The sequence below is a fragment of the Perna viridis genome, chromosome 3 (genome assembly GCF_037379345.1).
Source record: "Perna viridis isolate PV_CMFRI_1.1 ecotype Kerala chromosome 3, ASM3737934v1, whole genome shotgun sequence".
Classification (NCBI taxonomy): domain Eukaryota; kingdom Metazoa; phylum Mollusca; class Bivalvia; order Mytilida; family Mytilidae; genus Perna; species Perna viridis.
The window spans coordinates 58,709,131-58,732,429 of NC_142447.1; the positions used below are offsets into that span (position 1 = coordinate 58,709,131).

Below are 23,299 nucleotides of genomic sequence, written 5' to 3' on the forward strand. Positions count from 1 at the left end.
CGTAGATAAGTTAGAAGCAAAGAACGCGAATACTGTATCAGTCTCAAAGCGTAGAAACGGTGTGCTACACACGTGAATGTATGGCAAGCCAAACTGGACAAAAATCAATATTTTGTAATATTAGAAAAGATTTTTTAATATTAGAAGTTCAATTTGTAATATCAAAAATTCATTTTCTAATATTACAAATTCCTGATTTAGTTTGTATTTAATTTGTAATATTAGAAAACGAATTTGTAATATTAGAAAATGAATTTGTAACATTAGAAAATCAGTCACACTTTTTAATATTACTAAATGATTTTCTAATATTAAAAAATTCGTCATTGAATACGACAAATCCATTTTCTAATATTAGAAAATCAATTTCTAATATCCAAAAATAGTTTTTTAATATTAGAAATTCAATTGAATTTTTAATATTAAAAAAGTGTTTTGTGATATAAGAAATCCAATTTGTAATACAATGTATTAGAAAATGAATTTGTAATATTAGAATTTGTAATATTAAAAAAACATTTTTTAATATTAGAAAATGCTCATTTTTGTCCACGTAGGCTTGCCATATGAATGGCTGTCTATAGAAGAAGCGATTGACCGTTGAAGAACTCGCTTAAATACTAAATGCCGACTGAATTGACCAATCATTGTGGCGATTGTTACTCATGTTATTAATTCAATCTCGTTCTTAAGTACATTAAGAATATGTAAAATACAGAGGCTCAATAGTTAAATGTAAAACTCACTACTGTTGTTACCCTGGGAACTAAACGCATTATCTTGGCTATCAAACCTAATCTATAACTAAAGATACAAAATACAGACTTAGACATAAATGCACGTGTAGCATGCAAAACAAACTCCGCCCATCTTTCACACTATTGGCATCTTTTAATACATTACAATATCCACAATAAAATCACGTGATAATCACGTGATAATAGCAAAACCACATATACATGTAAACTGGTCAAAAATCACTTCCATTACACTTGTAATGTTTTATATGTACCGACTTTACCTTTGAACTTCGAACTTTTGTTGTGTAACGCAACGGTTCGTCAATTGGCTAAGATCGGCAAACCTCAAGCGAAGTTGCGATATACTCTTATTAAAAAAGGATGATCTCGTAGCCGAGATGACCCGAATGTTTCTCAATCAAAACAACTCGGAGACTAGGCATTTCTCAGTTATATTACAGAAAGTACAATGCTGATCTTTAATGTAAAGCTTCCCGCTCTCATACAAGTAAAAAACACACGTAGAACACATGTACATCAGGGAGTGTAATGTAAAGCGCCTGTGTACGCGTATAGTATTTAAAAGGTACATTTTGATATCGTATGAAGCTAGAATTGACGGTTCTACGGCAGCGATCAGCAGCATAAGGTGGTGTAATAATATACGCGTCCCATCGCGGTTCCGAGTTTACACCTATATATCAAGTGTTGTTTTATGGGACAAGCTCTGAAGTCCCACGACCCCAGCTTGCCTGCTCAATCAGCCGTTGGACGTCAGAGCGATTTGGCGAACTAAGGCAGCTAGGGCAATGTAAAAAAAAATTTCCATCACATTTAGAAAAAATATTACATCTCAACTGACAAATGTTCAAGTCTAAAACGCGCAACACCACAATGAATTTAGCGAAAACTCTACGATCATGAAACTTTGCAAATATTTGAATTTAAATACCAAAATCTTATATATATTATACCCATATTGGCGAAAAAAAACCTGCAAGTTTCGGACATATCTAGGACAGTTTTAATATTTGAGTGCGTACTAAAAGTAAAATTAAATACTAATTCCTTGCTAATACACTTTTTGAATGCATGACATTAGTATCCATTTATAATTCGGATAAATATACGTTCTTATCCGACATTCGTTCTAATATTATATACGTTACCTAAACTTCCGGGGAAATTCCAAGGAAATGTAAACAAAACCACCCCATGCACCTGACAAAACTGCCAAAATTTAGAGAGCCTTGAAAGATGTGTGAGAACATTCAGCTTTTCTTTGCATTTTTGAGAATAGGGATTTATCGGGTACGTATAATGTGAGGCAGGTGTAACCTGTAAGAGGATGATGATAAAACTTGTAAATCCACAGACCTCACTTATTTCATCTTCATTTAGCTATAGACTATAGTTCAATAGCAATTTTCTGAACATGACTGGCGAAAATTTTGAAAAAGGCCGAAAATGACATACATTTTCGCAGTTGGTTTCTTGTCCTTGAGAAAACATGACAAATATACAGTTTCAAAGCCCAATGTCAAGCACAACAAATATTGAAAATGTGCACCATTCCATGTTCTTGGGATACAGTGGGACTCACAATAGTGGGAACAGAGTATATAATTTAATATCAACTAGGGTTAATTTTTCTCCATAATATAACAAAACTTTAAGATATGAGCTATAAGCAGATGAACATTTATTTTTTGTCAAAGTTTTGAAACTGAAAAGGATCCTAATTCTATCACCCTTGGTATTACAGGTTATCAGGCTCTCTGTGGTTCTAAGGTCAAGGGTTAAATGTTCATTTATTACCATCATGAGGACTTCGTTCTCTACTTACCAATATGTTCTGATGCTTTCAAGCTTAGAAAGCATCAAGGTTTTCAGTTTCATGGATTTTCATTCATGGCCTATACGACTTTTTCAGTTATCAACATGGTTATACATTCTTTTGCTATATGTGAAACCCTGTTTCTGTAAGCTAGTTCAAAATTAAATTGATAAGCACACCTTAACTCAAACAAAAATATCAATAAATAACGTGCAACAAGATTTAGTGAAAATATATTATAAAATGTCTTTGTAAAATAAGGTCTTCTTGCAAATGCCAAGATAAAAAGTAATGATGTTCACATGGCACATTAACATAATAATATTACTAAGATTTGTTAATCTTGTTAATGTTTGTTTTCCATTTCCAATAGCAAACTACTCATGGATTTTTATTCTGACTTCAATAGTGATTGGATGATATATGATCGCCTATCAGTCTATGGAGAATATCCACCCTCAAGTAAGGGTCGCAGCATACATGTACACAAAATAATTTTGCACAATGTGTAAAGTCAAAAGTTTTACTAAATACACTCCTTGAGACGTTTAGGTTTCCTGCACGCATGACATCCAAATGCATGCTAAACCCAAACCAAACGCATGATAAACGAATGCTTCTATCGTGGGTTTAAACGAGCACTCCTATCGTCCATTTAAACGCATGATAAACGAACGCTCTTAGCATGCGTTAAAACACACGATAGATGAACTCTCGCGTTTAAACGCACAATAGATGAACAACTAAATATAATAATACATGTATTGACAAATAATGAATTAAGAAAAAACAGAAAATAAAATGAATGAAATTATATAAGTCAATAATAGCAATTATATAAAAATAACAGTTAAATCAAGGAAATACAAAAATAAACGAATGCTCCTATCATGCATTTAAACAAACGCTCCCAGCCTGCATTTAAACGAACGCTTCTATCGTGCGTTTAAACAAAGCAAAACGATGTGTAAACGCACAATGAACGATGCACGAACGCTAACGTCTCAAGGAGTGTATGTAAAAGTGAAGAATTTATGTACATGTAGAGCAACAAGATTACTTGTCTTTTATGATTAAAAGGTTTATTGTAAATTATGTATACTATGTACATTTCCATTTTTATGGGATTTTGAAAACTTCAGTCCCTTTTGCATAAAAAGTGGGGACAAATCTAATGGTATATCTTAAATAGTAAAAGGACAGATATAGTGAAATGTAACAAATGTACCTGACTGTAACCTAAATACAAAATAGTAAATACATGTACTTTCAATAATCACCAAAAGGTCTTCAAAAAGTGTAAACACACCTTTAAGTAAGCACTGAAAGGCCCTGACAACAAAAGTAAAATATCCACAGTAACAAAACAATGACACTTCTTCAGAATCAAACTAAAATGTAGTACAACAACACATAGAGACATAAATATCTCCTGATAGACACATGTAATTTGCTGTGGGTTCAAACAAGTTTTATAAGGCCTTTTATAAGTAGTTTTTTATATCTGACATTAGATATGTCAGTATCATCTGTTATTTACAACACTGTGTAAAGACATGAAATAAAACTAAATGTTCATTGTACATGAATAAAGTAAACTATTTTTTTTTTGGCAAATATCAAGGACATGTTTTCCAGGGAGTCCAAATAAGAACTCTCTGAGCTTTAATTAAAAGAGAACCTCATTAGTCTTTAGTCATAAAAAATGGAACTCCCTTTATACTTTTGTACTTAATCAGGGACCACCATTGCCTTGCTTAGTTTAAAATTTCTTTTTATATTGAAAAAAATACTGATGTATGATCTCCCTTAGTAAAAAAAAAACAAAACAGAACTATAGATATAGATCAATAAGAAGTCTGAACATGCAGCAGTACTATTAAACCTTTGAAATATTCACAAGTTCTTGGATTCTTTAATTCATGGTCTTGAGGTTTTCAGTTTACATATCTATGGAAATCTCCTTATTGTTAGGAACCAAACTTTGTGATTTGGCCTTCCCACGAAAAAGCACAAAAATTGGTACCTGTCAAACAATAGTACTTCCACAGTACTTCACAGTTATGTTTAGGAGTTCGTGCTTTTGATTTACACTCAACTTTAATGTAAAATAATAATTCATCGAACTATTAATGTCTTGATGCAAAGTTAATAAAAGTAAAGGAATTTTCCTAGTAGAACTTTAAAACGGCATTTTACTTTTAATTGTGTGCATTTAAATTACACATGAGTGGTCAAGAGATGCCTGACCAGTGTAATTAATGTATTAAGTGATTTTGACACCTGTTGAATGGTAGTTATCAGACCAGAGGATTTTTGCTGTTGTAGGCCTTTGCCAAAACTAGGGATAGTTGAACTTGGAAAATTCATATTCCTTTGGTTAGTAGGGGGTACATAGTTACCCTGGCTGTTTTAATGCACAAAGGTCTGTGGGACCATAGTTACCCTGGCTGTTTTAATGCACAAAGGTCTGTGGGACCATTTTTATGACATTTAATGGTAGCATGAAAATAATTGCTTAATTTGAACTTGATAATTTCTGGACTAAAATATTATAATGAGGTCTACGTTTTCCTTAATAGTCTGGCAGTCTTATGTTGGTTTATTTTAAGCTCTTTATTCCTATGGGATGAGTTGTGGTATGAGTTCATGCTGTTTATCATTGTGGGATGAGTTATTGCTGTTTATCATTGTGGGATGAGTTACTGCTGTTTATCATTGTGGGATGAGGTTGTACTGTTTACCTTTGTGATATTAGTTTGTGTTGTTTATCATTGTTGGGTGAGCTTGTGCTTCTTATCCTTGTGGGTTTAGCTTGTGCTGTAGGTCCAAAACTCTGGAATGAGTTACCTTTAAACTTAAGAAATTGTGTATCTTTGGATATTTTCGAAAGCCAACTTAAATCATTGTCTTTTGCAGACTATTTTTTACTACTTTGAATTTTGCATGATTGTATCATGTACATACTGTATTGTATCATATTTATACTATATATATATTGTTTAAATTGTAAAACGCCATTGAATATATTTTATAAGTAGAAATAGGCCTTTAATCAAGTAACAAAGTTTCAAGTTTCGATAGAGTTTACCTTTAAATAATACTGTTTAAGTTAAATGGGATTAACAAAGGGGTTGGTTCACTTTTCAAGATATTCGGCCCAACTATTTCTTGAAAATTCAAAATTCCCCCAACAGTAATATTTGTTGCTTATAATAAACTTTGAATGTAGTCTTCCAATAAAATGATATTGTAGTAAAAGTTCTCTGTCACTTCAGTGAAAAAATAGCTGTCTTATCGATGGTATGATCGTTTGGTGAGTTTTATCCCCGATTTCCCTACTTCAAACGAAAAATGTAGTATCAGCGCAGCTGTCGAACATCTTTGTATTTTTATGATAAAATCGTCGCTTATATATATACGTCCACCTTCAATATCTAAGAGTTCGAGAAATGCGCTCTATTAAAATTTTTATGTCTTAACTTTTGAGAAGCGTGTTTTGTTTATGCAAATCGAAACATTCCGTTCGGACCGCGTTTTCGTTGTTTATTGTGCCATGGAAAACGAAGCGACATCATCGTGCCAGATTACGAACTTTAGAATGTTGATGTTTATGATTTCATCAAAAACGCTTACAGATCATGTAGAAAAATATAATATGTAATCTTTATTAGAAATGCAAGTATGCCATCTGTCCATAAACCTCAGTTACTCTTATTCCTTCTATAAAGTAATAAACCGAATAGGTGAAATATGTTTGGAAGCGGCAGCAGACGACCACATCAATTGTAAAGTCAAACATCGAAACTGGCCAAATTTACTATGCATTTAGTACGTTTTAGTTCGTATATAATGAAAAATAAATGTACGTTAAGATATATGACTGCGAGTTGTTGGCAGTGGCAGCAAACTTCAAGAATGAGAAAAAACATATTTCACTGTCGGATCTCGAATTATCTATTATCTTCCCAGGTTGATTTTGATATTTTAACATTTCCGTACTAACTTCTTCTTATGCAAATGTAAAACAAGCACAAGCTAGTGTAAATGCATATGGATACATTTCTACATATCTTATGTTATTCTACACACTCAAATCTATGGCAAGCCAAAGTGGACAAAAATGCCTCTTTATAAATATTTATAAATAATTATAAATATTTGTAATTCAATTTTTTAATATTTATAATTTATTTATAAATATTTATAATGATGATGTTATTTATAAATATTTATAATTCAATTATAAATATTTATAAATAATTATAAACATTTATAATTGTCTTATATTTATAAATATTTATAATTGAATTATAAATATTTATAATTGTTTATAAATATTTATAAATAGACATTTTTGTCCACTTTGGATTGAATTATAAATATCTATTATTGATTTATAAATATTCATAACTCATTCATTAATATTTATAATTGCCATATTCAGAAATATTTACAATTCAATTATAAATATTAATAAATGATTTATGAATATTTATAATTGAATTATAATTATTGATAATTGAATTATATATATTCATAAATGAATTATAAATATTTATAATTATTTATAAATATTAATAAATAGGCATTTTTGTCCACTTTGGCTTGCCATACAAATCAAAGGTAAGTGGTTGACTAATTGTAACACCCGAAACAGTTTCTATTTCCAAGATTTGTATACCAACAAAAATATAGTATTATAGTACAGGACTTTGAAACTGCTTTTTCCGTGGGCATCTAAAATTTTAATCCTTGGGCAAAGTAAAATGTACAGCAGTTTGGCTACATATTTTTTTTGGGGGGGGATTTGGGGGTATGACAACTTTATAAATTTTTAATTTGCATTTACATGAAGAATATGGCAGTTTAAGAAAAAGAAAAACTGTATTTGGTAACTATAGGGCATATACCCCTTATTTTCTTTTGGGTGTGGGTGGGGGTGTCGGATTTTCATGTGGGCCAAATGATTTGTTTCAATAATCCGGGCCCAATTTTTTTTTCTAAATAACCCCTTTTGGAAAATTAATGGTCCATGTAGCTTACAATTTTTCATTTAAATGAAAAGTCATACATTCTTATTTTCATTATGATGACAAGCCCTGTAAATTTGTCAAAAGTATCAATTGTGACAGCACTAAATGGAAAATAAAAATTTAATTTTTTACTGCAGCATTATACTCTGGTTTTGAAACATGAAAAATATCACAATTTTGCAATATGCCATGCATATGAAAATAAACTACATGTATTTATGAGGGACAAAGACTGCTTTCTTTATTATTTAAGATTATTATGGTGTAAGGGATTGATCCTGGCACTGAAAAAATGTTTAAAAAATACCTTTATGTGTTGAAGGATGCATTATTGAAACAATGCCTTTGAATCAAAATTCCACTTTACAATTAATCTAAGAATCTAAAGCAGTGTCACCAATCAAGGTTAGAGAATTATAGTACAAGAAGAAAAGTATCTGTATAACAAAGAGGCCATAAACTCTGACACCCCTCCCATTAATGAGTGTACTGGACTGTGTACATTGTTCAGTGTTTTCTTTTCAGCCACAGCAAACAATTTACTCAATACTTAAAGAACATTAAAAAAACAGTATTCTAAACATATAAAATACAGACAAATAATCTTCCTGTTACTATGGAAAATTCATCCCACAAGGAAAACAGTGCTGAAACTTCTGTCAGAAAATGTTTTCTATCTACCGGTATTAAAAGGAATTACAAAGTAACCTTCACTGGAAACAGATGATCTCAGAATTTGTTTTGACTCGTTACGTGATAAAAGATCAGTCAAATATTGTGGTACCTTACCCACTGAACAGTTGTACATGTATGTTAATATTTTAAAGCATATTCTTGCTTTAATTGGCAGCCAGTGTAATTCAAACAATGCTTCTTTTGAGCTGTCATATTTTCTACGATTTAGTACAACTTTGGCACACATATTTTGAATTCGCTTGGATTTAGATAGCTCGTTTTGAGCAATACCATACAAAATTACATTACAATAATCAAGATGTGATACTACCAAAGGTAACACAAGAGTCTCGGTAGCTTCTTTAGATAAATACTTCGGAAAGCTTTTGATCTTAAAATAATTGAGCATAGCAGTTTTGCATTTCTTTTTTATATGTTCTCTAAACGTTAAAGACTCATATAGAAAAGCACCCAGATACCTTATACACGAGTTCGATTTAAAAAAAAAAAATATTTGTGACGATGATATTTAAACTCTATATATAAGTAATGGTGTAATATCATACTAATCTCCTGATTTTGGTGTTAATTTTTTTTTTATGAATTTGTCTATAAAGTGACGTAAGTGACAATCTAGGTGAGAATAATAGTGGAGACGCACAGAAATGATGGAAAATATGTGTGTACACAGTGGAAATTCTAATACACATCAGGTAAAATCTTCAAGATTAATAAAGAAGCTAATTAACTTTCAGACTTAAAATTTTTTCTCAATACCTGTTTAATTATCTCAAAAGCAAAAAGTTTAAACCTGAAAGGTAGAAGGATAGTACATGACCCATTTGATGCATTTTATCTAAGTCCAATGTCTAACTTTCCAGTGAGCTGGGATCTTACGTTGTTACACTCAATAAGTCCAATGTTTAACTTAACTTTTCAGCGAGCTGGGATCTTACGTTGTTACACTCAATAAGTCCAATGTTTAACTTAACTTTTCAGTGAGCTGGGATCTTATGTTGTTACACTCAGTTAGTCCAATGTCTAATTTTTCAGCGAGCTGGGATCTTACATTGTTACACTCAATAAGTCCAATGTCTAATTTTTCAGCGAGCTGGGATCTTATGTTGTTACACTCAATAAGTCCAATGTCTAATTTTTCAGTGAGCTGGGATCTTACGTTGTTACACTCAATAAGTCCAATGTCTAATTTTTCAATGAGCTGGGATCTTGTGTTGTTAGACTCAATAAGTCCAATGTCTAACTTTTCAGTGAGGTGGGATCTTACGTTGTTAGACTCAATAAGTCCAATGTTTAACTTAACTTTTCAGTGAGCTGGGATCTTACGTTGTTACACTCGATAAATCCAATGTCTAATTTTTCAGCGAGCTGGGATCTTACGTTGTTACACTCAATAAGTCCAATGTTTAACTTAACTTTTCAGTGAGCTGGGATCTTACGTTGTTACACTCAATAAGTCCAATGTCTAATTTTTCAGCGAGCTTGGATCTTACGTTGTTAGACTCAATAAGTCCAATGTTTAACTTAACTTTTCAGTGAGCTGGGATCTTACGTTGTTACACTCAATAAGTCCAATGTTTAACTTAACTTTTCAGTGAGCTGGGATCTTACGTTGTTACACTCAATAAGTCCAATGTCTAATTTTTCAGCGAGCTGGGATCTTACGTTGTTACACTCAATAAGTCCAATGTCTAACCTTTCAGTGAACTGGGATCTTACATTGTTAGACTCAATAAGTCCAATGTTTAACTTAACTTTTCAGTGAGCTGGGATCTTACGTTGTTACACTCGATAAATCCAATGTCTAATTTTTCAGCGAGCTGGGATCTTACGTTGTTACACTCAATAAGTCCAATGTTTAACTTAACTTTTCAGTGAGCTGGGATTTTACGTTGTTACACTCAATAAGTCCAATGTCTAATTTTTCAGCGAGCTGGGATCTTACGTTGTTACACTCAATAAGTCCAATGTCTAATTTTTCAGCGAGCTGGGATCTTACGTTGTTACACTCAATAAGTCCAATGTCTGATTTTTCAGCGAGCTGGGATCTTACGTTGTTACACTCAATAAGTCCAATGTCTAATTTTTCAGCGAGCTGGTATCTTACGTTGTTAGACTCAATAAGTCCAATGTCTAACTTTTCAGTGAACTGGGATCTTACATTGTTAGACTCAATAAGTCCAATGTTTAACTTAACTTTTCAGTGAGCTGGGATCTTACGTTGTTACACTCAATAAGTCCAATGTCTAATTTTTCAGCGAACTGGGATCTTACGTTGTTACACTCAATAAGTCCAATGTTTAACAACTTTTCAGTGAGCTGGGATCTTACGTTGTTAGACTCAATAAGTCCAATGTTTAACTTTTCAGTGAGCTGGGATCTTACGTTGTTAGACTCAATAAGTCCAATGTCTAACTTTTCAGTGAGCTGGGATCTTACATTGTTAGACTCAATAAGTCCAATGTTTAACTTTTCAGCGAGCTGGGATCTTACGTTGTTAGACTCAAAACCTAACATACAGTAGTCATGAAGTTGTGACATTCTAAGTATACACAATTGTATATAAAACTGCCCTAAACACTATAAAACTTATCAGAGGCTTTTTTAAAAAAAGACTAATAAGGAAGCTTCTAAACCATGGTGCTCTTGATTCTATATGACCTCGTATACTTGTAGCTGTGGTTTGTAAGTAAAAATCCTGATAATGAGCATTCTATTCTTTCTGTCTTAAATATCGAAGATGATGTAAAGAGGAAGAAAAAAAATGCATTAGTTTTTCTCTACAGTTTTAGAATTATAGAATGACAAAGTACCAAATTACCTGGGCTCCAAAATCTTGTTGTGGAATCTTTTGAATAATCTTAATTCATTATCAAAAAATAAAGAGGAAAAGTTCTTTGAAGAACTTATAAACTTTAAGAACTTATAAACTTTTTCAAGAAAATTACCTCACAACTCACGCAGTTAAAAATAACACTTTTCATAAAAGTATAATTTCAAACCTTGAAAATAAACTTAAAACAAATAACTTAAGTAATGAACACAACTTAAACAACAGAAGAAATTCAAAAGATATATCACCTACAGTAAAACTCTAAAAGTCGTAAATCAGCAGTATTAAAAATATAGTTGTGGTGTAAAGCAAGGTGATGTTCTTAGTCCTGTCATATTTAATCTGTGTATAGATGTAATCTGACCTCAAAAATGGTAACACAGACCTAAGACTAATTGGTGATCATTTATGTGTGTATTTTGCTATCTGAATCAAAAGAAGGGTTACAAATGCAATCAAAAGCAATGATTTTTTTACCCAAATGGAAAAACTGTTTGACATTTTAGTAGTACCTGTTGTCCTATATTGAAGTGAAATACATGTATTGGGGGCTGGAAAAAACTTTCAGTGACTCAGACCTCTATTAACACTTACACTTGAAATTTAATTACCTGTGTACATCCTGGTGAAATAATGTGTGGCTCCATCTTCAGGTGGATCATCCTTCCTCAGCTGTTTCGGCGCTGTCCACTACAACCTCTAGAGGTGCGCCGACTGAGGTAATCAAGTCCCAGCCCGAACCACTTGGCTCTTCATCTCAGTTATTGGTCTTCCATTTGTCTGCCATCCTCCTCCACAACCACATAGATGCTGTCTCTGCCTCTCTACAAAGACATCCTATCAATCTCCTTCTGGCTGCTCCAGTAATCCCCATGGCTCTCAGTGCTCTCCACATAGACTGTCCAACAAAACCTCTGCATCCAATTTCTACTGCAAAGAACCAGATCTTCCATTCACTCTGTTGATAGTCCTTCACCATCTCTTGGTACTTCAGGTTCTTCCTCTCATATGGCATAGTAAGTTCTGGAATCACTGCCTGCTTTGTTGTCGCCAACCAGATGACAATATCGGGTCTCTTGTTTGTAACTGCTTATTGGAAACTCCACTCTCTGTCTAAGGTCTACCCTCATCTGCCAATCTATTGCTGCCCCTTATAGACCACTTCCTTCAACACCAGCTCTGTGTTCTGTGGTCTAGGCGGCTGGACTTTGTGCAGGCGGTGTTGCCATAGATGTCACAGCGGTACGAGTTCAAGTCCCGCAGAGGAAATGACCAAAAATTTGCATCGCAAATTTGACAGTTCTAACATCTTTGGGGATTTTTCAGACCTTTCTATACGTTTTCAGATCTTCCCTGTATGAATTTGATCCGATGGAGCAGTGTAGCGATTAGAGTCGTCACATTCTGAGACGTTTTTATATATATATATATGTTGTATATATTACTGTTCTATTCCTATCATATATGTCTGCATCTACATTATTCCAATGTCTGTTTGTAATTGATGTGCTGGAATGTTTTTCTATACAGTTTTAGAATTATAGAATGATACTTGTAACTGTTTTAAATGTATCTTCAAAGTTTTCTTATAATTTTCTGTACTTTTTCCAGCTGTTCAGAAGAGTATGTGGGAAAACTCCTCCAGCACCAAAACCTACCTTTTCTGTATTATGTATTGGCCTTTCTAACTCAGGCAAAAGTACTTTACTGACTTTATTGAGTGGAGAAAGTACAGAAGGGATAAGACCTACTGTTGGTAAGTGAATAGTTGTCTATTCTGATTTTAGAAAACTATAGAACAACTGAACTTAAAGTGTATACAATACTTCTTCTGTATTTTAGGGAGTAATATAGATATCTTCAGGGAATAGAGTATGTCTTTTCTTGATTAAATGACCAACACTGGGTTCACCGCCTGTTAAGGTAGTTAAGTGAATAATTGACTAAAAGATTTATATTTTTTTTTTCAACCCTGTGTAATATTGAAAGTTGAAATCTTCTTCCCTTGTCCAGTTTTAAAACTATCTAAGACATTTCATCAGGTGATGGTTATCAACAGAAGACCTGTTCCCTGAGGTTTTCTATATTACTGGATGTTAGGGTTTGAAACTAGCAAGGTTTTTATTTATTAATTCATCATACCTTTAATGTCAACCCTCTGATGAAGATACTGATGTTAACATACATGTATATATGATGTACATATGGTATCATTGGAAATAAGGCGAGATGTATAAATATGTTGATGATGAAAACAGAGTTTTTGTTTATCTTATTAATAGCCCCAGTACTTGTTTATCATTGTATATTTTAGGTTTTTGTTTATCTTATTAATAGCCACAGTATATCTGTTTATCATTGTAGGTTTCAGTATCAAAGCTTTGATGTTTGATGATTGTTTTGTTGATGTCAAAGAACTTGGAGGTATATTGTATACAATAAACAATAAATTCTCATTAATGGAATAACTGTTTCACTCCCATAAAAATAAAGAAAAATTAGAACGCTTTTGATACAGAGATATTTAACCTAAGTATTGCCACACGATGCAAAGTGCTTCATTCGTAAAGATATGTGATGAATCTGACTGATTTTTCATAAAAAGAGGAAGTAGATTTAATTTATAGAATTTCTATCATATGACCCTTTTATATTCCAAATTAGGTTTTTGTAAAAAGGTATATGAAATGTGTGAACTGATTATATTTTAGGAAGTGACAATGTTCGTATGTACTGGAATAAATACTTTACTGGAGCCCAGGGAGTTATATTTGTGGTAGATAGCACCTGTAATGACGAGAGTATGAAGATAGCCAATGCAGAGCTTCATAAAGCATTAGCTGATCCTGAACTTGATGATTTACCTCTGCTTGTTCTGGGAAATCATCAAGATAAATCCAGTGCTAGGACCAAAGAACAGGTAAGATAAACCAAGTCCTAGGACAAAAAAAAACAGGTAAGATAATTCAGGTGCTAGGACCAAAGAATAGGTAAGATAATCCAGGTGCTAGGACCAAAGAACAGGTAAGATAATCCAGGTACTAGTACTAAAGAACAGATAGGATAATCCAAGTACTGTGAACAAAGAACTGGTAAGATAATCCAGGTGCTAGGACCAAAGAATAGGTAAGATAATCCAAGAGCTATAAGGAAAAAGAGATGCTAGGACCAGATAACGGGTACGATAAACCAGGTGCTAGGACCAAAGAACAGGGAAGATAAACCAGGTGCTAGGTCCAAAGAAAAGGTAAGATAATTCAAGTGCTAGGACCAAAGAACAGGTAAGATGATCAAAGTGCTAGGACCAAGGAACAGATAAGGTGAACCAGATGCACAGACCAAAGTTCAGGTAAGATAAACCTGGTACTAGGACCAAAGAACAGATGAGATAAACCAGGTGCTAAGCCCAAAGAACAGGTAAGATAATGCAAGTGCTAGGACCAAAGAACAGGTAAGATAATCCAGGTTATTGGACCAGAGAACAGGTAAGGTAATCCAGGTTATTGGACCAGAGAACATGTAAGATAATCACGTTATTGGAGCAGAGAATAGGTAAGATAATCCAGGTGCTTGGACTAGAGAACATGTAAGATAATCCACGTTATTGGACCAGAGAACAGGTAAGATAATCCAGGTGCTTGGACTAGAGAACTAGTCAATCACTACAATCTAATTTAACTCTTTCACAATTTGTATGATTTTTTTTATGTAGAAGTATTGAAAGAGTAATCAAGGGAACCAAGGTTAAAGCTGTAATCAAAAGAATGTAATCCAGGGACAAAGACCAGACATGGAAAACACACAATCACAACAAAGAATATAAAGTAACTAAAATCATACATACAAAGTAACAAAAGTAAATGAGCAACTCGGACTCCACTAAAAACTAAGAGCATGGACCAGGTGCACCGGTAGGGTAAGCGTCCTCTGCTTTCTAGAAACACCCACCGAGTTGCTCATATAAAGTCAAGTCCGGGGTAGACAAACGAGGAAAGGAAAACTATGACCCGTTGAATACATCAGTTTTCATGGTGCTGATGGATACACCATAACGATCCACGAGTTCATGATGACGACCATAAAACAGCTGTAGTGATGACTTCAATCTTGTAGCAACATAACCCTGTTCCAGAAGCCTATTTGTTAGAGTTCTAGTGCGATACAAAAAGTCTGCGTAGTTTCGGCAAGCTCTGGCATAACGTATGAGTTGTGATATGAACACTCCATACGCAGGAGCCGAAGGGATGTTGCCACAGATGAAATGAAAGTTAACAATTCTGAATGAAAAGTCATCACATTTGTCGTAAAGTTTGGTCAATAGTTTTCCTTTACCATCGATTTCTAAGTGTAGGTCAATATATGAGGCTGACTTCACAGTGTCTGTAGTATCCTTTATCTCAAGTTCTTTTGAGTAGATGCGATGTATCAAATCCCCGAAATTAGGATTGTTTAAAGATAATACGTCATCTATATAGCGGAAACTGAGATTGAAGGATCTAGCCAAACAATATTCTTTCTTTCTGATCAGATCAGCTATAAAGTCAGCCTCATAAGAGTGAAGGAATAGGTCAGCAAGTAAAGGAGCACAATTTGTTCCCATTGGAATGCCGACCGTTTGTTGAAAAACACGTCCACCACACTGGACAAATATGTTGTCGATTAAAAATTCCAGCATTTTCTAAACATCTTCCTCTGTACATTTGGAAGATGATTTGGAATTATTTCTTACAAAGTATGAGGAATCTCAACCAAGAACTATATGTTTTTATCTAGGTGTACCATCTTTTTTGGAAAAACAATGATGTATAATGTTTTTAAGTCGGGATTTTAACTGAGTATGGGGAATAGAAGTATACAGTGTTGAAAAATCATAGGTTTTAATGCTATTGTATTCAGATAATAGTCTTGAACTGATTGTCTCCAAAAGATCTTTCGAATTTTTCATGATCCACATTGAATTAATACCACTACTGGAGTAACAAGTGTTGTGGTAGGATTGACAGTTGTGAGTATAGAAGTTAAAAGTTTTGAAAGAGGTTTGGTGGTACATTTTGCAGATCCAGCTATGAAACGTTGTTTGTATGGAATTTTGTGAAGTTTAGGAATCCAGTACATTGACGGTAAATCACAATCATCGTCCTTGGTAGAGAGACCAAAAAACGATAGCACAGATTTATGGTTTTCCACAATCTCTTCTTTGGAGAGAGTGGTAGCAGTGTAGGTCCTATCACTGCTATTATTTTCTACGTCTACCTCTGATAATAAACTTTGTATATAAAACGTTTTGCAGACAAAAACAATGTTGTTTTGGGCTTTGCCTGCTGGTACGACAACATACTTGTCATGTATAGTAGACAATGTTTTTGCTACATGTCATAGTTTTCCTTTCCTCGTTTGTCTACCTGGGACTTGACTTTTTATTAGCAACTCGGTGGGTGTTTTGAAAGGACTTGAAATTTCTTAAACTGTTAATTCTCTATACGGAAATGTGTATCAATAAAAACCACTCAATGTGAATGTTTGTGTTGACTACATTATATTTTCATCCTCCAATAATACAGTAATCCTAACATTATGACATTGAAGGAATCAATACACACTGTAAGATATGTAATTTTCTATCTGAAAATGCAATAATTACTAGGATTTTAAAAGTTTACATTAGGCATTAGATTTTCTGAGCATCCATCTGCGTCATGAAACATGTCATAGTTTTCCTTTCCTCGTTTGTCTACCTGGGACTTGACTTTTTATGAGCAACTCGGTGGGTGTTTCTGGAATAGCAGAGGACGCTTACCCTACTGATGCACCTGGTCCATGCTCCCAGTTTTTATTGGAGTCCGAGTTGCTCATTTGGTTTTGTTACTTGGTATGTATGATTTTAGTTACTTTATGTTCTTTGTTGTGTATGTCTGTTTTCCATGTCTGGTCTTTGTCCCTGGATTACATTCTTTTGATTACCGCTATAACCTTGGTTCCCTTGATTACTCTTTCAAAATATATCATAGTTTTACCAAATATACTAAGATTGATATTTACTTTACATAGGTATTGACTGAAAGTGTATACGCATGTTTACATATTGTACTGAACAAATGTTTTCTTTTTCAGCTGACAGATGAGTTAGAGTTGTCCTTACAAACCTCATGTAGAAAGTGGATACTACATACATGTTCTATAGCCTGTAAGGATCATGTGTTAGCGGCATTTCAGGATTTCAATAAAATTCTGATTGGAGTGAAGGAAGAAGAGGAGCTTGAGGAGGAGAAAGAAGGGGCAGCAAATGGAGAATTCAGTAGAATATAATGGCATAGATCTGGTAACATAGAATGGAAATTGTTATGGTGTAGAAGAAAAATCTCAATGATTGTACACAGACAAACAGACAGATCCGTGACAGTATAACTACAGTATATACATATATGTTGATAGTTTTTTTATGTTGTGAGTTGTACATGTATTATTAAGTCTATGGAGGGTTGTATCTATTCCTAGCATAGTTTAAAAAAATTATTTTAATTATTTATTTGATTATTTAAGTTTTACAATGTTGTCTTAAAAAGATTTTAAAATAAAAGAAATATATCACATCCACATTGATCAATTAGCAGGTTTGGGGATGATCTATCATTTTTAGAATATTAAGGAATACAAAAAAAATGTAATTAGAGAAATATAAATGCTGCCGTCCGTACCAGTATTTTTATAAAATATAATATCTTACAAAGTCAAATGTAAAAATATATTGGCTGATAGTTTTGTAGTACACGTAGTTTTTCATATGTTTTGTAAACACCTGAAAAACATATGTTTCTCCTATATTTTATATGTTTAGAACTACCATGAAAAAACATATGAAAAAAAAAGTAAATAAAAATCGAATGGTAGTTGTATGTCTTCCATAGATCTTAATGTATGAAAAAGGTATGGTTTTCATATGATTTAGAAAAAATCTTTTGTTTCCATGTGATTTTATAGGCATAAAAACAAATTTCCACATTGGTCCTAAATATATGTTTTAAAACACATTAACACATATGTTGCAATTTTTCCTGTGTAAAGGGCTGTAGTAAGGATACAAAACATAGAAATGTGTTTTTGATTTATGTTGATTCCGTCCATTTATTCAGGGATCTAGTATCTTCTACACCTCTGTATGGAGTACATCAATATTTCATACGAATATAGTCATAATTTTGCACTAAGTTATTGTATTTATCTACAATACTCATAAAGGTAAAGGTACTTTTATTGATGGGTTTTAAATTTTTTGTATTGATGACTTTAATTAAATAATTAATATAGCTTAAATAATTGTAATGGAAACTAATTAGGTAACCAAATGGACAAGAAATGACAGTCCTGCTATTGTTTACCTAGGTAACCTGATAGACAAGAAATGACAGTCCTGCTATTGTTTATCTAGGTAACCTAACGGACAAGAAATGACAGTCTTCTGCTATTGTTTACCAGTTATTCAACAAAACTAAAGGCAGCATGCTAGATATATCCTCATTATTATGTGTGTGTGTATTGTATTAGTTGTCTACAACATTCATGGAGATTTTTTTGTTCGAGAGCATTTACAATTAACCTCAAGACTAAAGATGACAACAGAATGTTTTTTATACCAATAGATGATATTTCAGAGGGTATAATGTTTCTTTTTTTAGTTTTTTTTTTTTTACAATATTTGGTTTTTGAAAGAACAGATAAAGATTGTCACTGTCACATTGTTAATGCTAGGTTAGACCATTTTATAGCTTTGCTCTATAATAAGTGCTCATAATTATATTTACTTATTGACATGTGAATGTTTTTAATCTTTGTTCAGATATTTCAACCTTTGGTGAAAAATGAAATCTGGAATCTGAACCTAGTGCTGTGCCATGAATAGATAAGCTATGTAAAATCATGGGTTTTACTGCAAAAGGTGTGTGAAACTTTACATCAATGAAATTATGTGATGCATGACTCTCTGAAGACTAGCATGATATATAGTCACTGTCATGGAATATTGTATAACTAGGTATATGCTAAGGAGATATCATTTTCAGTCCAAATTTCCTCTTTCACCTAGTTAATATGGTATAATATAAATTACCCTCTGTATCTTTTATAGTATGTGGTAGTGATATTGTTTTGTTCTGTAAATCAATTCTCCATCTTCATCCGATTTATGTGCATGAGTGAAAATTGGTGATAGGAAAAATGAAATAGTATTTAGATTGTTTGTTTAAGTCATTTTTAAATAGAAAGTCTCATTAGGCCTGCTAGTTGTTTTGTTGTTTTTTAAATTAAAAAATATTTATGAAATTATAGACGTAATATTTTATTTTGTAGCATTTATCTTACTGGGTCTGAATAATTTTGTCTAGTATTTTTTATTTCTAGTGTTATTTATGTGTTAATCATATGATTAAGCACAGACAATTTTTATATTGTGGAGGGGGGTCTGGGAAAAAGTTATTCCAAATTTGAGCAAAAAAATATTTTTCTCAGCCATGGATAGAAAACATTATGATTCAATATACCCCTATTACTTAACAATATTAATTTTCCAATAAAAAAGATTAATTATTTTTGGGCTTGGGTGATTTTTTTTTTCTAACTCAAAATAAAATCCCTGCCCCACTCGAGAAGAAAATGGTCTGTGCCTTAATAGTACCCCAATCTCTTTATAGCTTAAATTTTATTGATTTTATGGACTATTTGTTGTGTGGGAAGTTAAGACTCAAAATTGGTTTTTACATGACTGAAATAATGTGGTCAATTAGTTTATTTGTCATCTCCAATAATATATCATTTTGTGAAATAGCTATTAAAAAAAAATAAAATGTATACATGTATGTAAAATTGTTTATGTCTGGTGCCATTCTTCAGTTTTACTGTAGATCTGAAGATATTGTAGTAATATTCAAACATTATTGATGTCTTATGCATATTGTACAATATTACAAATTGATTTTAGAGTAAATATTTGTTAGATTTCATAGTTTTCTTCTGAAAAATAAAATAAAAATGCAGTTTTATGCTTATTTATATCATTGGTGAGAAATATTCATGACTTTTAATGGTTGCCTTTCAAGAACTTCATTCTTAACTGCTTGTGACATCCATTTCACATTCGATTGAAGTTATTGTGGATGTTAAATATATTTATGTGCTATACGCGTAGTAATTTTCATAGTTCAGGCTATTGTTAGATTTGATATGAACCGGTTTGCCATGCACGAGCAGTATATAAAGAAATTTGGCACGTTTTTAAATTATCGAGGTTTGGGCGGAGACCACGTCGGATAGAAATATTGTAGACAAGATGTCAGATAGCGAAAAAGACGCCAATACAGATATAGACCAAGCTTTAGATAAAGATTCAACAGGTATTGTACGAGAAGAATTGTCAAATTCCGATTTATTTTCGCTCATAAAGACTTACACTAACAATAAGATAAATGATCTTGAAAAGAATTCTTTAGCAAAAAAGGTCAAGAAGGCGGAAACAAATTTCAAATTCAAAGGGAACTGAGTCCAGTTTGAACTGAACGTGTATATTCTAGATAATCTGGATTCTGCTGTTTCTTGTATTGAACAAGGACGTACAAGAAAAGCCGTCAGATGTATCAAGGATTCGCAGGATTTGTTAACGAAAATGAACAAACACATTAGGATAGCAGACAAGTCGGAGGGTGGTTGGCAAACAGTAAATGAATACATATCTGATGAGCTTGCTAGCGATTCAGAAGATGAAAAGCGTATTCGTGCAGCAGATAACAGAGCCGTTAAGAAAATCAAGTTGGCAAGGGCAGAGAGAGAAGAAATCAATTCCACGAAAGAGACCAGCCGAGGCGGCAGGTTCGTCATACCCAACAAGCACATAATGTGGGTAACTCTGGCACTAATAGCTTTCAACTGCAGCCCTTTCGTACAGGAGCTTCTGCCGGCGGAGCCCAAGGCCAGCAAAGCCAAGCAAAACCTTCAGACATCTGCTACAACTGCGGATTTTATGGACATTGGGCACGGGAATGTCGCAGACAAAGCAAGAGCAGAGTACCCAGAGGATCTACTTCATAAGGAGCAATATCAACAGACACTTTTTTGAATACGAAAAAGGTGTTTCAGATATAGATGTTAAAGGTAGATTAAAACTATCTGTTAATTTTTGGAATAATATTTGTACTTCAAATTTCATTTTAGATATAATAGAAGAAGGTTGTAAGATTCCTTTTTTACAAGAACCAAAGTCAGTATTTTTGAAAAATAACAAATCTGCATTTAAAAATTCTGAATATGTAAATGAAGCTATTTTAGATTTAGTTAAAAGTGGTTTGGTAAAAGAAGTGTCAAACAGACCGCACGTAGTAAACCCACTGACCGTATCGGTAAATGCTAAAGGTAAACATAGACTTGTTCTGGATTTAAGGCATGTCAATAAACAGGTGTTAATAAACAAAATTAAGTTTGAAGATTGGAAGGTCGCAAAACAGTATGTAAAACCTAATTCTGTTGGTTTTTTGTTTGATTTAAAGTCAGGGTACCATCATATAGATATATTTAAACCTTGTCAAAAATACTTAGGTTTTTCGTGGAAGTTTCAAAATGTTGAAAAATATTTTGTTTTCACTGTTTTACCTTTTGGATTAAAATCGAGCAGATATGTGTTTACTAAGGTTGTCAGACAATTGGTAACGCACTGGCGAAAAAAAGGGCATAAAAATAGTCGTTTATTTGGATGATGGATTTGGTATTGCAGAAAACTGTACAATAGGTAAATTACATTCAGATATTGTTAAGTCTGATTTAATTGCATCTGGATTTGTGCCTAACAAAGAAAAGAGTATCTGGTTTCCTTCTTCTACAGTTCAGTGGTTAGGATTTATATGGGATTTACAAGAATGCGTTTTGCATATTCCTGAGGCGAAAGTTTTAGATTTACAAGAACTGATAAGCATTTTATTAGCTAATTCTAACGAGGTTAGAATAAGAACTCTCGCAAAAATTTGCGGGAAGGTTATTTCCCTTACACCAGCTATTGGAAATGTTACACAAATTATGACTAGAGCTTTATTTTCAGTGATCAATGAACGTGATGATTGGGATCAATTTATTAACATTAATTTTTTTAGTGATGTAGCTTTTGAACTTGTTTTTTGGAAAAATAATCTTCAATTATTGATTCCGGTCCCTCTGTTAGCCAAAGAAAGTGAGTATAGTATTTTTTCCGATGCAAGTGATACAGGTGCAGCAGGTTTCATTCAAAACTCTTCACAGAAAAGGTAAAAAGTTCTACATGGAGAGAGATTAAAGCAATTGAAATTTGCTTAAGCTCTTTTTGTGATCTAATTTATGGCAGCACTGTAACTTTTTATACAGACAGTCAGAATGCCGTCAGTGTTATAGAGAAGGGTAATAAAATATAAGAACTACAAAGTCTGGCACTTTTTATTTACAATTTTATCATAGCTAATTGTGTTTCGCTATATGTAAAGTGGGTTCCACGAGATCAAAATAAACGAGCAGATTTTCTAAGTCGAATTATTGATGTGGATGATTGGGGTATCTCAACTGAAGTCTTTGATTTTATGAATAATTTATGGGGTTCTCATACAATTGATAGGTTCGCAAATATGGACAATAAAAAGTTAGACAGATATAATTCTTTATATTGGAATCCCGGTTCAGAAAATATTGATTCATTTACAAGTAACTGGCATGGACACAATAACTGGCTTGTGCCTCCTGTTTCTATGGTATCTAAAGTGATAAATCATTTAGTTAAATGCAAAGCTGTGGGTACACTGGTAGTGCCTAGGTGGCCTTCGTCGCCGTTTTGGCCTCTATTATTCGATGAAAATTTTATATATAAACCTTATGTTCAAGATGTTTTGGAGTTCCATGAGACAAAGAATTTTTGTACCAGGTCAAAACACGAATTCTATTTTTGCTAGAGGAGATTTTAAGGGTACTGTTAGCTGTGAAATTAAATTCTATAAATGTCTAATTATGTGGTTCTATTTACAGATTAGTTACTGTCACGGGACAACAGTTTTTATTTTTGTCACTGGATTAATGAGATTCATTGGACTGATGGTCACTGGACTTAAATATTTTATGGTCACTGGATTTTTTAACGGACAGTGCACATTTGAGAGTCACTGAT

At 33.0% G+C, this 23,299-nt stretch overlaps 1 protein-coding gene and 2 pseudogenes across 4 annotated transcripts; all 3 read left to right on the top strand.

Annotated features, from left to right (window-relative positions):
• Window positions 1-1,909: 1,909 nt before the first annotated feature.
• Window positions 1,910-20,166, top strand: LOC148623118 (ADP-ribosylation factor-like protein 15). 4 transcript variants are annotated; one of them, XM_088573649.1, is made up of 6 exons: window positions 1,915-2,051; window positions 8,906-9,001; window positions 12,751-12,895; window positions 13,504-13,563; window positions 13,851-14,059; window positions 17,251-20,166. In XM_088573649.1, the coding sequence occupies exons 2-6, from the start codon at window positions 8,954-8,956 to the stop codon at window positions 17,443-17,445; spliced, it is 657 nt and encodes a 218-aa protein (XP_088429775.1). In that variant the 5' UTR covers window positions 1,915-2,051; window positions 8,906-8,953; the 3' UTR covers window positions 17,446-20,166. The 4 variants fall into 4 exon arrangements, with proteins under 4 accessions (XP_088429774.1, XP_088429775.1, XP_088429777.1 ...); XM_088573650.1 differs by lacking the exon at window positions 1,915-2,051 and adding an exon at window positions 6,131-6,259; XM_088573648.1 differs by lacking the exon at window positions 8,906-9,001 and having other exon boundaries at window positions 1,910-2,051.
• Window positions 20,167-20,403: 237 nt separating this feature from the next.
• Window positions 20,404-21,213, top strand: LOC148623119 (uncharacterized; annotated as a pseudogene).
• A 312-nt stretch (window positions 21,214-21,525) lies between these two features.
• Window positions 21,526-23,298, top strand: LOC148623120 (uncharacterized; annotated as a pseudogene).
• Window position 23,299: the final 1 nt, after the last annotated feature.

Coding starts and splice junctions, on each gene's coding strand:
- LOC148623118 (XM_088573648.1), top strand. CDS start 1,998: ATGTGTGAGAACATTCAGCTTTTCTTTGCATTTTTGAGAATAGGGATT. Junction 12,896..13,503: donor AGGGATAAGACCTACTGTTG/GTAAGTGAATAG, acceptor TTATCATTGTAG/GTTTCAGTATCAAAGCTTTG. Junction 14,060..17,250: donor GTGCTAGGACCAAAGAACAG/GTAAGATAAACC, acceptor TTTCTTTTTCAG/CTGACAGATGAGTTAGAGTT.